Source organism: Ranitomeya variabilis, chromosome 6 (assembly GCF_051348905.1).
Source record: "Ranitomeya variabilis isolate aRanVar5 chromosome 6, aRanVar5.hap1, whole genome shotgun sequence".
NCBI lineage: Eukaryota > Metazoa > Chordata > Amphibia > Anura > Dendrobatidae > Ranitomeya > Ranitomeya variabilis.
In genome coordinates, this window is record NC_135237.1 from 249,029,387 (window position 1) to 249,044,012 (window position 14,626).

At 42.3% G+C, this 14,626-nt stretch overlaps 1 protein-coding gene across 3 annotated transcripts in view; it reads left to right on the forward strand.

Annotated features, from left to right (window-relative positions):
* Positions 1 to 14,626, forward strand: part of EPB41L4B (erythrocyte membrane protein band 4.1 like 4B) — a 1,243,532-nt gene that overhangs the window by 277,820 nt on the left and 951,086 nt on the right. For all 3 annotated transcript variants that reach the window (XM_077269579.1, XM_077269578.1, XM_077269580.1), the window contains 2 exons: positions 6,896 to 7,005; positions 11,862 to 11,895. In XM_077269579.1, coding sequence (XP_077125694.1) covers positions 6,896 to 7,005; positions 11,862 to 11,895 — 144 coding nt within the window. The remainder of the gene's footprint in view (positions 1 to 6,895; positions 7,006 to 11,861; positions 11,896 to 14,626) is intronic.

Sequence of the window (14,626 nt, forward strand, 5' to 3'; positions counted from 1 at the left end):
CCCCTCTTTTTCTCTTAAAAAAACCGGACAACTCTTGGAGGACAATAATAAATTTAAAAGGCCTCAACAAATTTCTTGTAATACCATCGTTCAAGATGGAGACCATAAAATCAGCGGTGAAACTTCTCTATCCCCAGTGTTACATGTCCGTCCTCGACCTCAAGGACGCTTATTATCACGTCCCAATCAGACAACAAGATCGTCGGTTCCTCAGTGTGGCAGTTCAGATGGGGTCCCAGCTGCGTCACTTCCAGTACAAGGCTCTGCCCTTTGGGATAGCAACTGCCCCACGCGTATTTACGAAGCTGATTGCAGAGGTCACAGCACATCTCAGGTAAAAAGACACTCTAATAATTCCCTACTTGGACGACTTCCTGATAGTGGGGAAGAACCTTTCTCACTGTCAGGAGCAGGTCAGGATAGTGATGGACACTCTTCAGACACTGGGATGGCAACTAAATCTCAAGAAGTCCAAGCTAGAGCCAGCAAGGGTCCAGAATTTCCTGGGGATAACGGTAGACTCCGTGGCACAGGAGTGTCGCCTCCCAGAAGAAAAAGAGGAAAAAATCAAACAGATGATTATGGCCACTTTAAAAAAAACGGAAATGACTTTAAGAAGAGCCATGTCGGTGTTAGGGTCCCTAACCTCCTGCATACCGGCAGTAAAATGGGCCCAGTTCCATACAAGAGAACTGCAATGGTGTGTGCTGCAGAACGACCTGGAACTTCAGGGGCAGCTAGAGCAGAAGCTCACTCTCCCACTCTCTGTGCTCCAATCTCTCAGATGATGGTTACAGATAGTCATCTCCGAGAGGAGTTCCCTGGGCATATACAGCCTCCAAAGTGATCACAACGGACGCCAGTCCATGGGGGTGGGGAGATCACTCAGACACACTGTGGGTCCAAGACCCCTGGGCTCAAGAGGAGAAAGATCTATCCTCAAACGAGTGGGAGCTCCTAGCAATAGAAAAGGCGCTAGAGAGGTTACTTCCTCACTTGGCAGGGCATCATGTGAGAGTCCTATCGGACAACCGAACAGCGGTCGCATACGTGAACCACCAGGGAGGCACCCGCTCCCGGGCTCTGATGCACGTAACCACAAGACTCATGTCTCTAGCCGAAAGGCACTTCCTGTCATATCGGCCCTGCATATCCGAGGTGTGGACAACATAAAGGCAGACTTTTTAAGCAGGAACCACTTGAGGCAAGGAGAATGGTCCCTAAAAAAGTCCGTTTTTCAACGGATAGTGCACATGTGGGGAAAACCCAAGGTAGACCTCTTTGCCTCAAAAGTCAACAAGAAAGTCCAAAAGTTCTGCTCCCTGAACCCAGCAGACAGGCCGTTGGCAGTAGACACCTTCAGCATAGAATGGACGTCGGGACTCCTGTATGCCTTCCCACCGATGTCTAATCCCAGCAGTTCTGAGGAAGATCAGGGAAGACAAGGCCAGAGTGATTGTGATAGCGCCCTTCTGGCCGAAAAGGCCATGGTTTTACTGGCTGAGAGTGATGTCAGTGACGGACCCATGGGTTCTCCCGGAAGACCAGGACCTTCTAACGCAGGGTCCCTTCAACCACCTGCAGAAATCCGGGCTTCATTTGACAGCCTGGCATTTGAGCGGTCGTTACTAGAGAAAGAAGGGTTCTCAGCTGGGTTAATATCCACCTTGCTCAGCAGCAGAAAACCAGTAACGACCAAGATCTATGGGAGGACATGGAAAAAATTCCTGTCCAGCTCAGGGCCAATACGGGAAGGGGAGGTCCCGTTAGTGGCAATACTGGAGTTCCTGCAAAAGGGCTTAGATCTGGGGTTAGCTGTTAGTACCCTCAAAGTACACATTTCAGCCTTAGCAGCCCTATTCAACTGTGACCTTGCAATTAATAGGTGGGTGGTGAGGTTTATCCGAGCCTGTAGTAGAGCTGACTCTGTTCCATCTCCTACTCCTCCACCATGGGATCTAAATCTAGTGTTAACAGCCCTGACGGAAAGCCCCTTTGAGCCATTAAATACAACTTCTGATAAAATACTAACATTAAAAACAGCTTTGTTAGTGGCACTTACATCGGCCCGTAGGGTGGGGGATTTACACGCGTTGTCAGCTGACCCCCCTTACACACAAATTATGGACGATAGGGTTGTATTAAAATTAGATCCGGCATATCTCCCCAAAAAGGTATCGAGACTTCATAGGGCTCAGGATATAACCCTACCCTCTTTCTGTCCCAATCCCAGTAACAAGAAAGAGGAGAGACTCCATTGCCTAGACGTTAGGAGATGTATCCTACAGTATCTAGAGGTGACAAAATCCTGGAGGAAGCAGAGGGCTTTATTTGTTGCGTTCCAGGGGTCAAGGAAGGGCCTTAAAGCCTCGAAACAGACTATAGCTTGATGGGTGAGAGAGGCCATTATTCTAGCGTATAGTAGTGCAGGCAGGGTTATTCCACAGGGTCTGAAAGCCCATTCCACGAGGGCCATGGCGACATCGTGGGCGGAGAGAGCATATGCTACCATCGACCAAATCTGTAAGGCGGCCACTTGGTCCTCTCTGTCTACATTTTTAAAACATTATAGGCTAGACCTATCTGCTACCTCTGATCTCACATTTGGGAGAAGAGTGTTACAAGCAGTGATCCCTCCCTAAAGAGAATACAATCTCTGTAACACTCTCGTGGTGCCGTCATGTATGATGGAAAAACATGGGTATTACATACCTGGTAATGTGTTTTTTCATGAGACATGACGGCACCTTTATATTCCCACCCTTTTGATCACTTCATTAGTTGGGTGCATTATTAGCATTATTTGTATTATACACTCCCGGGGTATCGGTGAATAGAACCGTATAGGATGTATTATTTATGTGTACACTAACCAGCGGAGTTCCTCTCGTACTCTGTAAAACAACTGATGTGGAGAGAGGAGCCGCCCCTTTTATCTTGAATGTTTCCTGTCCTTGATGGGCGGATCCCCTCTCTCGTGGTGCCGTCATGTCTCATGAAAAAACACATTACCAGGTATGTAATACCCGTGTTTTTGAAGTGTGTTTTGGGTCATTGTCGTGCTGGAAGACCCATGACCTCTGAGGGAGACCCAGCTTTCTCACATTGGGCCCTACTTTATGCTGCAAAATTTGTTGGTAGGCTTCAGACTTCATAATGCCATGCACACGGTCAAGCAGTCCAGTGCCAGAGGCAGAAAAGCAACCCCAAAACATCAGGGAACCTCCTCCATGTTTGACTGTAGGGACCGTGTTCTTTTCTTTGAATGCCTCTTTTTTTCTCCTATAAACTCTATGCTGATGCCTTTGCCCAAAAAGCTCTACTTTTGTCTCATCTGACCAGAGAACATTCTTCCAAAACGTTTTAGGCTTTTTCAGGTAAGTTTTGGCAAACTCCAGCCTGGCTTTTTTATGTCTCGGGGTAAGAAGTGGGGTCTTCCTGGGTCTCCTACCATGCAGTCCCTTTTCATTCAGACGCCGACGGATAGTACGGGTTGACACTGTTGTACCCTCGGACTGCAGGGCAGCTTGAACTTGTTTGGATGTTAGTCGAGGTTCTTTATCCAACATCCGCACAATCTTGCGTTGAAATCTTGGGTGAATTTTTCTTTTCCGTCCACATCTAGGGAGGTTAGCCACAGTGCCATGGGCTTTAAACTTCTTGATGACACTGCGCACAGTAGACACAGGAACATTCAGGTCTTTGGAGATGGACTTGTAGCGTTGAGATTGCTCATGCTTCCTCACAATTTGGTTTCTCAAGTCCTCAGACAATTCTTTGGTCGTCTTTCTTATCTCCATGCTCAATGTGGTACACACAAGGACACAAGACAGAGATTGAGTCAACTTTAATCCATGTCAACTGGCTGCAAGTGTGAGTTAAGGCCCCGTCTCACATAGCGAGATCGCTAGCGAGATCGCTGCTGAGTCACATGTTTTGTGACGCAACAGTGACCTCAGTAGCGATCTCGCTATGTTTGACACGTACCAGCGACCAGGCCCCTGCTGCGAGATCGCTGGTCGTGTCGGAATGGCCTGGACCTTTTTTTGGTCGTTGAGGTCCCGCTGACATCGCTGAATCGGTGTGTGTGACACGGATTCAGCGATGTCTTCACTGGTAACCAGGGTAAACATCGGGTTACTAAGCGCAGCGCCGCGCTTAGTAACCCGATGTTTACCCTGGTTACCAGTGTAAAATGTAAAAAAAACAAACAGTACATACTCACCTTCGCATCCCCCGGCGTCCGCTTCCCACACTGACTGAGCGCCGTAAAGTGAAAGTGAAAGCACAGCGGTGACGTCACCGCTCTGCTATTAGGGCCGGCGCTCAGTCAGTGCAGGAAGCGGACGCCAGGGGACGCGAATGTAAGTATGTACTGTTTGTTATTTTACATTTTACACTGGTAACCAGGGTAAACATCGGGTTACTAAGCGCGGCCCTGCGCTTAGTAACCTGATGTTTACCCTGGTTACCAGGGGACCTCGGCATCGTTGGTCGCTGGAGAGCGGTCTGTGTGACAGCTCCCCAGCGACCACACAGCGACTAAACAGCAACGCTGCAGCGATCAGCATCGTTGTCTGTATCGCTGCAGCGTCTCTGTGTGTGACGGGGCCTTTAGTTATTGCCAACACCTGTTAGGTGCCACAGGTAAATTACAGGTGCTGTTAATTACACAAATTAGAGAAGCATCACATGATTTTTCAAACAGTGCCAATACTTTTGTCCACCCCCTTTTTTATGTTTGGTGTGGAATTATATCCAATTTGGCTTTAGGACAATTCTTTTTGTGTTTTTTTTCATTTAAGACAAATTAAATGAAGATAATAATAACAAAGAATTTGTGTTTGCAATCATTTTCAGGAAGAAACTGAGTATTATCTGACAGAATTGCAGGGGTGTCAATACTTTTGGCCATGACTGTGTGTGTGTATATATATATATATATATATATATATATATATATATATATATATATATATATATATATACATACATACATACATACATACATACATACATACATACATACATACATACATACATACATACATATATAAATTTATATAAATGTGTTTCAGAAACATAATCAGTGCCTTGCATGTGTAACTTACTGTAAATGTATTTTATGAAAAAAATGGTGTGGAATCTCCCAAAATTTTATTAAACAGCAGAGGGAAAGCTGACATCTATGGGCAGCAGATGTTTAAGCCATAATATATATGGAGCTTCCCAGGCTGTTAATATCCGCTCACAGCTTTATGCTAAGCCTTTACTGATTATTAAAATGAGGGACCCCCAGAAAAAATGATGTAGGGTTCCCCTATAATTATTAACCAGCAAAGGAAAGGCAAACAGCTGCGAGTTGATATTAATAGGCTAGGAAGAGGCCATTGATTTTTGGCCCTGTCCCAGACTAAAAACATCAGCTTTCAACCACCCCAGAAATGACGCATCCATCAGTTGCACCAATTTTGTTGCTTATCTCCCTTTCCCACTTGTCCTGGTGCACTGGCAAATGAGGTAATAGTTGGGGGAGTTGATGTCTGCTTAGTATTGGCAGCTGACATCAAGAGAAGGGGTTAGTAATGGCGAGGTGGCTATAAGACGCCCCCATTATTAACCCCATAGTCGTACTGTAAATAAAAAAAACACCCTGAGTAAAGTCCTTTATTTGAAATAAAAACACTGACTTGTTTAATTTAAAAATAAAAAAGCAAGCTTAAATTCACCTTTACGCCCAATCCACTGATGCGCATGTTCCCTGTAAAAGAATTAAAATAATAGAAAACCATATCCTTCACCTATCCATGACTTGAAGATAATCCTCTGATGCCCTGCCCATGTCCCCTGTAAAAAAATAAATAAATAAATAAGGAACCATGTTCCTTACCTCTCCAACGAGAAAATAATAATCCATTTGTCCATAGATGACTCTAGCTATGCTACATCTACTTGGCATGCTGAACACTGCCATGATGTGAGCGTTCAGTATGTCAAGCAGCTGAGACACTGAGCTGCGCGTGCTTGCACGACAGGAAAAAGGTGAGCGGGGTTCATATCTGATGAACTCTGTTCCCCTCACTGACCTCACCTCGAGCATGAGAAACTTCTCACGCTCGTGATACCATGAGAAATGTCAGCGGTTTTCATATCCAATGAAATCCGTTCACCACAATGACGTCAGTGCGAGCGCTGTGAGAATTTTCCCACGGCACACACGCTGACATCATTGAGGTGAATGGAGTCCATTGAATTTGAACCCAGCTCACCTTTTTCCCGTCACCGCGAGGTACTAATTTTTTTTTTTCAGTCCGATCTGCGCAGAGAAAAATTGCAGATGAGAAGGGACTCATAGATTAACATTAGACAGAGTACAAGTATGAGGCCTTTTTCATATATGCTTAGACCATGCATCAGCACACTGCGATCACTGAATACATGAACTCCACTATTGTTGTAAATGTTAAAAATGCACTTGGCACAAAAGTCATCCAACCATGTCAAGGTCTATCTAAATATGGATAGTCCCTATCGCTAATGTCCTACATCTCTATCTGCCAAACTTTGCCTCATCTGAATGGGGAAGTGAAAGAAACCCAGGCAATTAAAACCTTGTATGGGAAAGATGGGAAGATAAGAATGCTGAGCCCTGGAGGGGCACAAATGCGCTACCTGGCTAATATACTAAAGATATGCTATATTCTTTTTTTTTTTTTTTTTTTTTTGTAGTTTCTTTAGACTCCAACTCCAAAGCCCTGTTTTTTTACTTTTAATAAAATGTATGCTTTTAAAATGTAGGACACATATATTTTTTTCTTTTATAGTTCGTCATGATTGTAGCCCTTGAGTAACACCTTTTGAAATAACCATTGTATTGTTTTTGTTTATTTTCAAGTGGGCGAACAGAATACCAGGCAACCCATGCTGGTAGATTAAGAAGAACCAGTACATTTGAAAGGCATCCTAGCAAACGATATCCTTCAAGAAGGCAATCTACATATAAAGGTTTTCATTCTTTTTATATATATATAAACTAGAGTAGCAGCACGCCTTCTAAACCCCAATCCGCCAGGACAATTGTTTCACAATTTTGATGCAGATGTATTTTCCCCATCACCTAATACTTTGTGAAAGACACCAGGCACATTGATAAACTGCCATCACTTTTCAAGCACTTGTGCCTTAATGCAATTTTGCATTAACCCCTTCATGACATGCGCCATATATGTAGGAGTTAAGGCTCTGGGAAGAAGGGGAGCAAAAAACGGAAAAGTAAAAATGAAAATGGGCTGTGGCATGAAGGGGTTAAAGCATAATGTTTAGTAAAAAATGCATAAACCTTTATGCTTGTGACTAAAATTCTGAGCCTAACAAGAACATAAGAGGCACTACAGCTCCTAAATATCAGTCTGTTTGCATATGGTTTGTTGCTCTGACAATATGACGGCCGATGCGTAAACTTTTACCGATCGGCAATCGTTTGAATCCTTACACAGGCAGGCCAAAGAAACACGTTGCGCATGGATCGATATATTTTAGATCGCTCAGTGTACATAGGCTGCCATAGTTTTTGGAAGAACAAGTCCTGCTAGCACAGAACTATGCACTGCTGAGAGGGATGATCTTTTATGCTGCACAAATGATAATTTCACCTGATGAATGAGCTTTTTGTTAATTTATTGGTTGATCGGTTACCTGTTCAAACAGCAAGAAAATTGTGACACTAGTGTTTTCAACAATGCTCGATCACAATTATTTTGCAGTATTTAATGTCCAGATGTACAGAGTTCATACTTGTCACATATCTAGTTTACCTGCAGATATTCGTCAGAAGTAAATGGACCATATACTGTAAATTTGTGGCACAGGTTTCACAATCATTGGGAGGGCTTCCAATTCAAGCTCCTCATTAGAAAGCACATATCTTCTGTCATTGACAGGAGAGAGGTGATAAGATAAAGAAAAGTTCCTTTACTTCTCCTTGGGCCATTGGAGGCTGTACAGAGAGACAGTTCTGTCCATTTACACTGCAAAATTATCATGAGGGAGTGTTCCTGACACTGGTCATACAATGAGAATCCTGCAGATTAAACAGGCTGCCAATGAACAATCACAATGTTCATTCACTAGGTGAAGTGATTGTTTGCACAAAAGATCTTTGTTCTCAGCAGCTCATCACCCAATGGAAACAGGACAAGCACTGCTGAGAGCAATGTCAGACATCAGACTATGCACAGAACCATCTATTAGATTGTTCAATGTACACTGAAAACCGTGTATTAAACAACTGCCGATCAGCAGTCATATTTTACTAAACAGTACAGTACAGTTACTTTCTAATATCACTTTCTAATATCTTTTTTTTCCTCCCCAGCTCACAAAAGACTACAAAGCATTTCGGGTTTAGCATTTGTTTGAAACTGGGAAGCAAAGATTTTGTGCATGATTTATTATATCTAAGCGCTACACTTATTGTTTTTACCACACCAGACTTAGGAATTTGGCGCTTTTGTCCTTGGTTATGAAAGAGTTAGTGGGGTTTTCTAGCAACAAAGTAATGATAATGATCCATCCTTAAAGAAGCCTCCCAATACATTTTTATTGTTCCATATGTGTGTATGTGCATGTAATGTAGTGTGAGTGTGTTAATAAAGTCATCTACAGCTACTCTCTCCGGTGTCCAGCAGCGTTCTGCTCTTCTCAGTGACTTCACTGCAAATAGACTATCCGGCTCACTCTATGCTCTATGCGTGCTCTGGAAGTCACTGTTACTATGAAGGCCTGCTTAGCCGTTTCTGACACTCCAAGCCATTCCCGGGTGACGCAGAGCGCAGCATGACCCGGAGGAGACAGCAGAGAGGTGACGTCATTCAGAAGAGCAGAAGACCATCACTGGATCCTGGAGAAAGCAGCGGTATGTGAGTATATTAATACACTGACACTACATTACATTCTCACACACACGTAAACAATACAAATGTTTACAGAAACCTTTTGATTAAAATGTTTTGTTTTCACTTTTTTGGGTATTTGTGGTGTACACAGTGCAGATGTTGGTACACAAACTGATGGCTTTTTTCTCCATTCATTGGAATCTGGTCCTCCCCTACACCATGTAACCACCAATGAGATGAGCTGGATCATTCAGTGTGTTCTGTGTTGTCAATAATATTCATATCGAGGTTCTTATAGGGTTGCATAGACCCAGCTAGTCCCATTGGCGATTGTGTGGTGTAGAAAAGGACCAGACTGGTGTTGATAATTAGAGAAGGCAGCGATCAGTAGATATATATCACATGCACTTAATTTTTACCCTTCATTCCCATTTTTCATGGGAGTACTTCCCTTTCTGATAAGTAGATGTTCAATCTTCAGAGACCCCCCACCAGTGACCAGAAAGAATGGAGTGCAGCTGTCCGATGAATGTTTATCCAGGCGTAGTGGCGGAGTTGCAGTACTTGGCATATATTATGTACATACATTACATATGTAGTTGCTGGATATAGCAGTATTCACTGCTTATTGGAGTGCCACTGCCCTTTCTTTATGTTAACAAGTGATAGTTCAGAGGTCAAATGCCCACCATTCACATGTTACTCCTTTCTAAGGATATTCCTCAGGAACCCAGACGTTCCTACAAAACGTGGCGTTGGAGACAGCGAGGACTCTTTAGTTGAACATACAGTGTGAAATGATATGTTATGTTATATATTTTTCATAAGTGTAGCGTTTGTCTTTTATTCATCAGAGTTTTTGCCAGATTGCTGGAGTATAACACTTTAAAAGTCACAAAACTTTTGCGCGTCTCAAAGCTGCTTAGCCATTTTGCAATTTTTTGCGTTTTGACCACAGTTTGTACCAGGTCTGCCAAAGTGGGCATTTCTGGAAGCACATGCCAGTTTTGAGATGTTCCTAATTCATTATGTGGCAAAGTGCCTCTTAATAAATTAGGTGCTTCTTATCCCCCCACACCCATCATTAAGACTGGCGTACTAAACAGGCGTGCCCCTTCACGACATGCGCCGTACTAGTTCTGCTCATGTCGAGTCTCCCCCTTTGATGTGGGCTCCGGCGGTCAGCCCACATCAAAGTCGCGACATGTCAGCTGTTTTGTGCAGCTGACATGTGCGTGCAATAGCAGCAGGTGGAATAGCGATCCACCCACCGCTATTAACTAGTTAAATGCCGCTGTCATTTAACTACCGCTTCCAGCCATCGGGCCGGAAATGCACGCATTGCTGACCCCGTCACATGATTGGGGGTCAGCGATGCATTGGCATAACAACCAGAGGTCTCCTTGACCTGTGGTTGGCGCTCATAGCAAGCCTGTAATTCTACTACATAGGGGCGGTCTGAGGATCACCCCTATGTAGCAGAGCCGATCAGGCTATGCCAGCTTCTAGCCTCCCATGGAGGCTATTGAAGCATCGCAAAAGTAAAAAAAAGTTTAAAAAAAAATATGAAAAAATTAAAAAAAAGTATAAAAGTTTAAATCACCCCTCTTTCGCCCCATTCAAAATAAAACAATAAAAAAATATCAAACATACACATATTTGTTATGCCGCGTTCAGAATCGCCCGATCTATCAATAAAAAAAGGCATTAACCTGATCGTTAAATGGCGTAGTGAGAAAAAAATTCCAAACGCCAGAATTACGTTTTTTTGGTCGCCACTACATTTCATTAAAATGCAGTAACGGGCGATAAAAAGAACATATCTGCACAAATGTGGTATCATTAAAAACGCCAGCTCGGCACGCAAACAGTAAGCCCTCACCCAACCCCAGATCACGAAAAATGGAGCCGCTACGGGTATCGGAAAATTGCACAATTTTTTTAAAAAATTTTTTAGCAAAGTTTGGAATTTTTTTTCACCACTTAATTAAAAAATAACCTAGACATGTTTGGTGTCTATGAACTCGTAATGACCTGGAAAATTATAGCGGCAGGTCAGTTGTAGCATTTATTGAACATAGCAAAAAAGCCAAACAAAAAACAAGTGTGGGATTGCACTTTTTTGCAATTTCTCCACACTTGGAATTTCTTTCCTGTTTTCTAGTACAAGACATGGTAAAACCAATGGTGTCATTCAAAAGTACAACTCCTCCCGCAAAAAATAAGCCCTCACATGGCCATATTGACGGAATAATAAAAAAGTTATAGCTCTGGGAAGGAGGGGAGCGATAAACGAAAATGCAAAAACAAAAAAGGGCTGCGTCTTGAAGTGGTTATTAAATTTATCCCCTTTTTTTTAAAACAATATTTGATGCCACATTATTTTATTTTTTTATTGTTTACTGAGAAGTCTCTTCAATAAAGGGTATTTCATGAAGACAACTCATTTTCATATGCTCTATGGACATCATTATGACATCAGAGTAGTGGGGTCCCCTGCTCGAGACCACCTTGCAGGAGTAAGGACCGCTTTCTGAAGGAGCTATTTGTATTTTAGTGGACTCCAGCTATTCTTGTATTACAGAGGACATGCCTGACTGGTCAGTTTCCCACAAAAAAAATCAATTTGCTTTGAGTGCCAGAAAAGTGATGGCCACCACATTTTAATGATGTTTCTGTTGAGGCCAAAATCTATTTTTTGACCCTGCTCTTCTGCTGTTGTATCATGGACCTCAATAAGTTTACCTTTCTGTTTAAGATTTTGTGTTTTTCTTTTTTTCTTAAATAGTGGTTTAAGGTAAAATGTCATTTAAGATAGATTTACACCTTTTTTTATTATGCCCCAACATCCCAGGATAAGCTATAGTTCCAGAAAACCCATTCCATAAAGTTGTCATTATTTTGAAAAATATTCACTGTAATGTACAGTATATGAGAAGTAACATCTATTTTTCTTTTTGACTGTAGCTAGCAACCCAGTGATGAAGGCTCCTCAACTCAGGTACGTTGCTACTACGTTTTCTTTATGTAATATACTGTAACTTTAATTGACTCATGGTTAAAAAATGGAGGTAAGAGTAGATTTGCTTAACAGCTGATGTCTTCCTTCTGTAGATAGTAGTATTTATCTGTATATGAACATAAATAATTTCTATAATATATATTTGCTGGTCATTTGCTTGTGTTAATATACTATTACTGACAAGACAGAATTGTTTCAGTGTATATGCAGACGATCAGGAATTCTTAGCGCTTTGGACGCAATGTATGTCCCCTGCCGGCCAGTTGTGTATCTAGGGCCATTCATCCCATTGACATGATGCCCCTCAGCCATAATACTCGGCAGCTCTTTGCACGCTTTGTTTGATAGAAATGCACTAGGGCGTCTGTGCTTGTACGGAAGAACAAATTTGTACTCCGCAAAGATGAAGGTAAAGGTGTACTGCGCTTGTGTGACCACCAAATCACAACTGTGCTGGTGTATATGATGGTGACTGCTCTCATAAACAACTTTATAATGCTGTAATTTGCAGAAATGATTTTTTTTTAATCTATATGATAAACATTGGCATCTGTGAAATAAGCCATTAGATAAGCAAAAAATCCTTTTAATAGTAGATGAAGGAAGAGTCTATCCCGTCCAATTCTGTGGCAGAGCTTGTCCAATATTTTTATCACAATTTTATGAGAGTGAAGCGAGATGGAGAAAAAAATATTTCTGTCTGGGAATAGTACAGGACAGATGTGACTTTTCTCTATTGGATTTAAAAGGACCATATGTGCTCTGTATTTTCTGGGTTACTGGGGGCTTTAGTTTAACAGTGTGAGTAGCATATTTCTCTATGCCTTAGGGCAGCATTATGGCTGATAAGTAAAGTGAAATGTGCTGGCTTGTACATTGATGATAGCATGGTGGTCATTTTAAGCCACATAAAGTACTAATGCCATGCTTAAAATCTGTAAGATCTGCTAAATAGATTCCTTTTGAAGGTATTAAAGATAAGTGTTATGGGCAGAGGGTAATTCTTCATGTAGTAGGTCTGCTGAACATTAAAATGGCTGTTATGAATTGGGTTTTTGACTTGAGCGATGTCATTGTACATACATTACTAGAGAAAGATATGCATATCCTGCATGTGAAAAAATTAATCTTATATCTTATATTATTCATATTTATATGTTTAAATGTTTTCAAAAGGTTTTGATTTTGCTTGTTTCCCCTCTTTTCCTCCTCTATATCCTTTTCCTTCTGGTCTACTTTGTAAAACGGGTTTTCCAGGTTAAACTTAAATTGCTGCAGTCAGTCTCCTGCAGATTGCCAAATCCTAAGAGTATGCCATATGCACATTCTGCTGTCTTCACGTGACTGATCCTTTGTGATTTGCATACAGGAATAGGCGGCATGTGACTGCCAGAATGCATATCACCTAACAGATGTATCGTGACTATTGTTTGAGCAGGAACTAAAATGAAATCCTAACAGTGGACATACAGCACTCACTGAACACTGTCAGGATTCCCCTTTGTTGCCCATGCAAGCGGCTGTCACGTGAGCAGTCATATGTGATTGCAAACTGGAACATGACTGCCAGCATACAAATTTTCCCTTTCTTCTCTCAATAGAATTTGAGTCAATTTGCAATTCATATATGAGCAATCATCTGTCAACTGCTCAAGGAGCAACACAAGGGAATCCTAACAATGTTCACATGGCGCATGGTCAGGATCCGGCATTCTGCAGTCAAGTAGAGATTAAGGCTGCAGATTGCCGAATCTTGACAGTCTGTCTTGTCCATATTGTCAGGATTCTCTTCTGTAGCCTGTCTCAGCAGTTGTCTCTTGACCTCTCATATGCACATTGCATAATGGAGGTCACATTCTGTGAAGCAGGAAACATTGCAAGTTGACATGTGACCACTGAAATGCAATTTGGAATCTGGCGGTCATGTGACAACTGCTGGAGTAGGCAACAGAAGGGAATACTGACAGTGTACACATGATACATTTAGGATTAAGGCAATCTGCAGTCAGTGACTACAGAAATTTCAGCTTAACGAAGGCGACAGGAGGAAAGGTGGAGAAACTAGCATAATCAAAAAGGTGTGTATGTGTTATTCATACTGCCGGCCAGTGGGCGCAGCTGGGCCCCATACACTCCAGTCAGCCACACCCAGTGGACTGCCGTATCACTAGTGGAGGCGCAGCCTTGCTCAATACAAGTGTATGGCATGATGCCACTCCCACTAGACAGGCTCTGGCCGGGAGTAAGTATAACGCATACATACCCTCCGGTCCCATCTCAGAAACCAGTGAATTACCGCGGCGCACAGTGCGTGCACTGGGGGGGATTCAGAGTGCAGAGTTATCAATTTGGACCTGATAACCCCTTTACGTTTAACTCAGAAAAAAAACTTTTAATGATTAGCTGATGCCTTTTTAGTCGAATTGACATAACCTTGAAAAATGATAATTTTTAGGTGATCAAAAAAGATTGTTCAAATTATTTATTTTTAAAGAACCTTTTTATTCCATGGTGGTGTCCATGTGAAGAGGGTTTACATACAAAATACATACCGTATATGAATTACAGTGAACAAAGGAACAATGACAGACTGAGGGATGTACAGAGGAACATGGAGTTCATTCATACTCTTGTGAGTGCTGTGCGTTGTCACTCACATCCATAGACTTATATGGATATGAGTGAGCCAAGACTCAGCTGAATCTCTGTG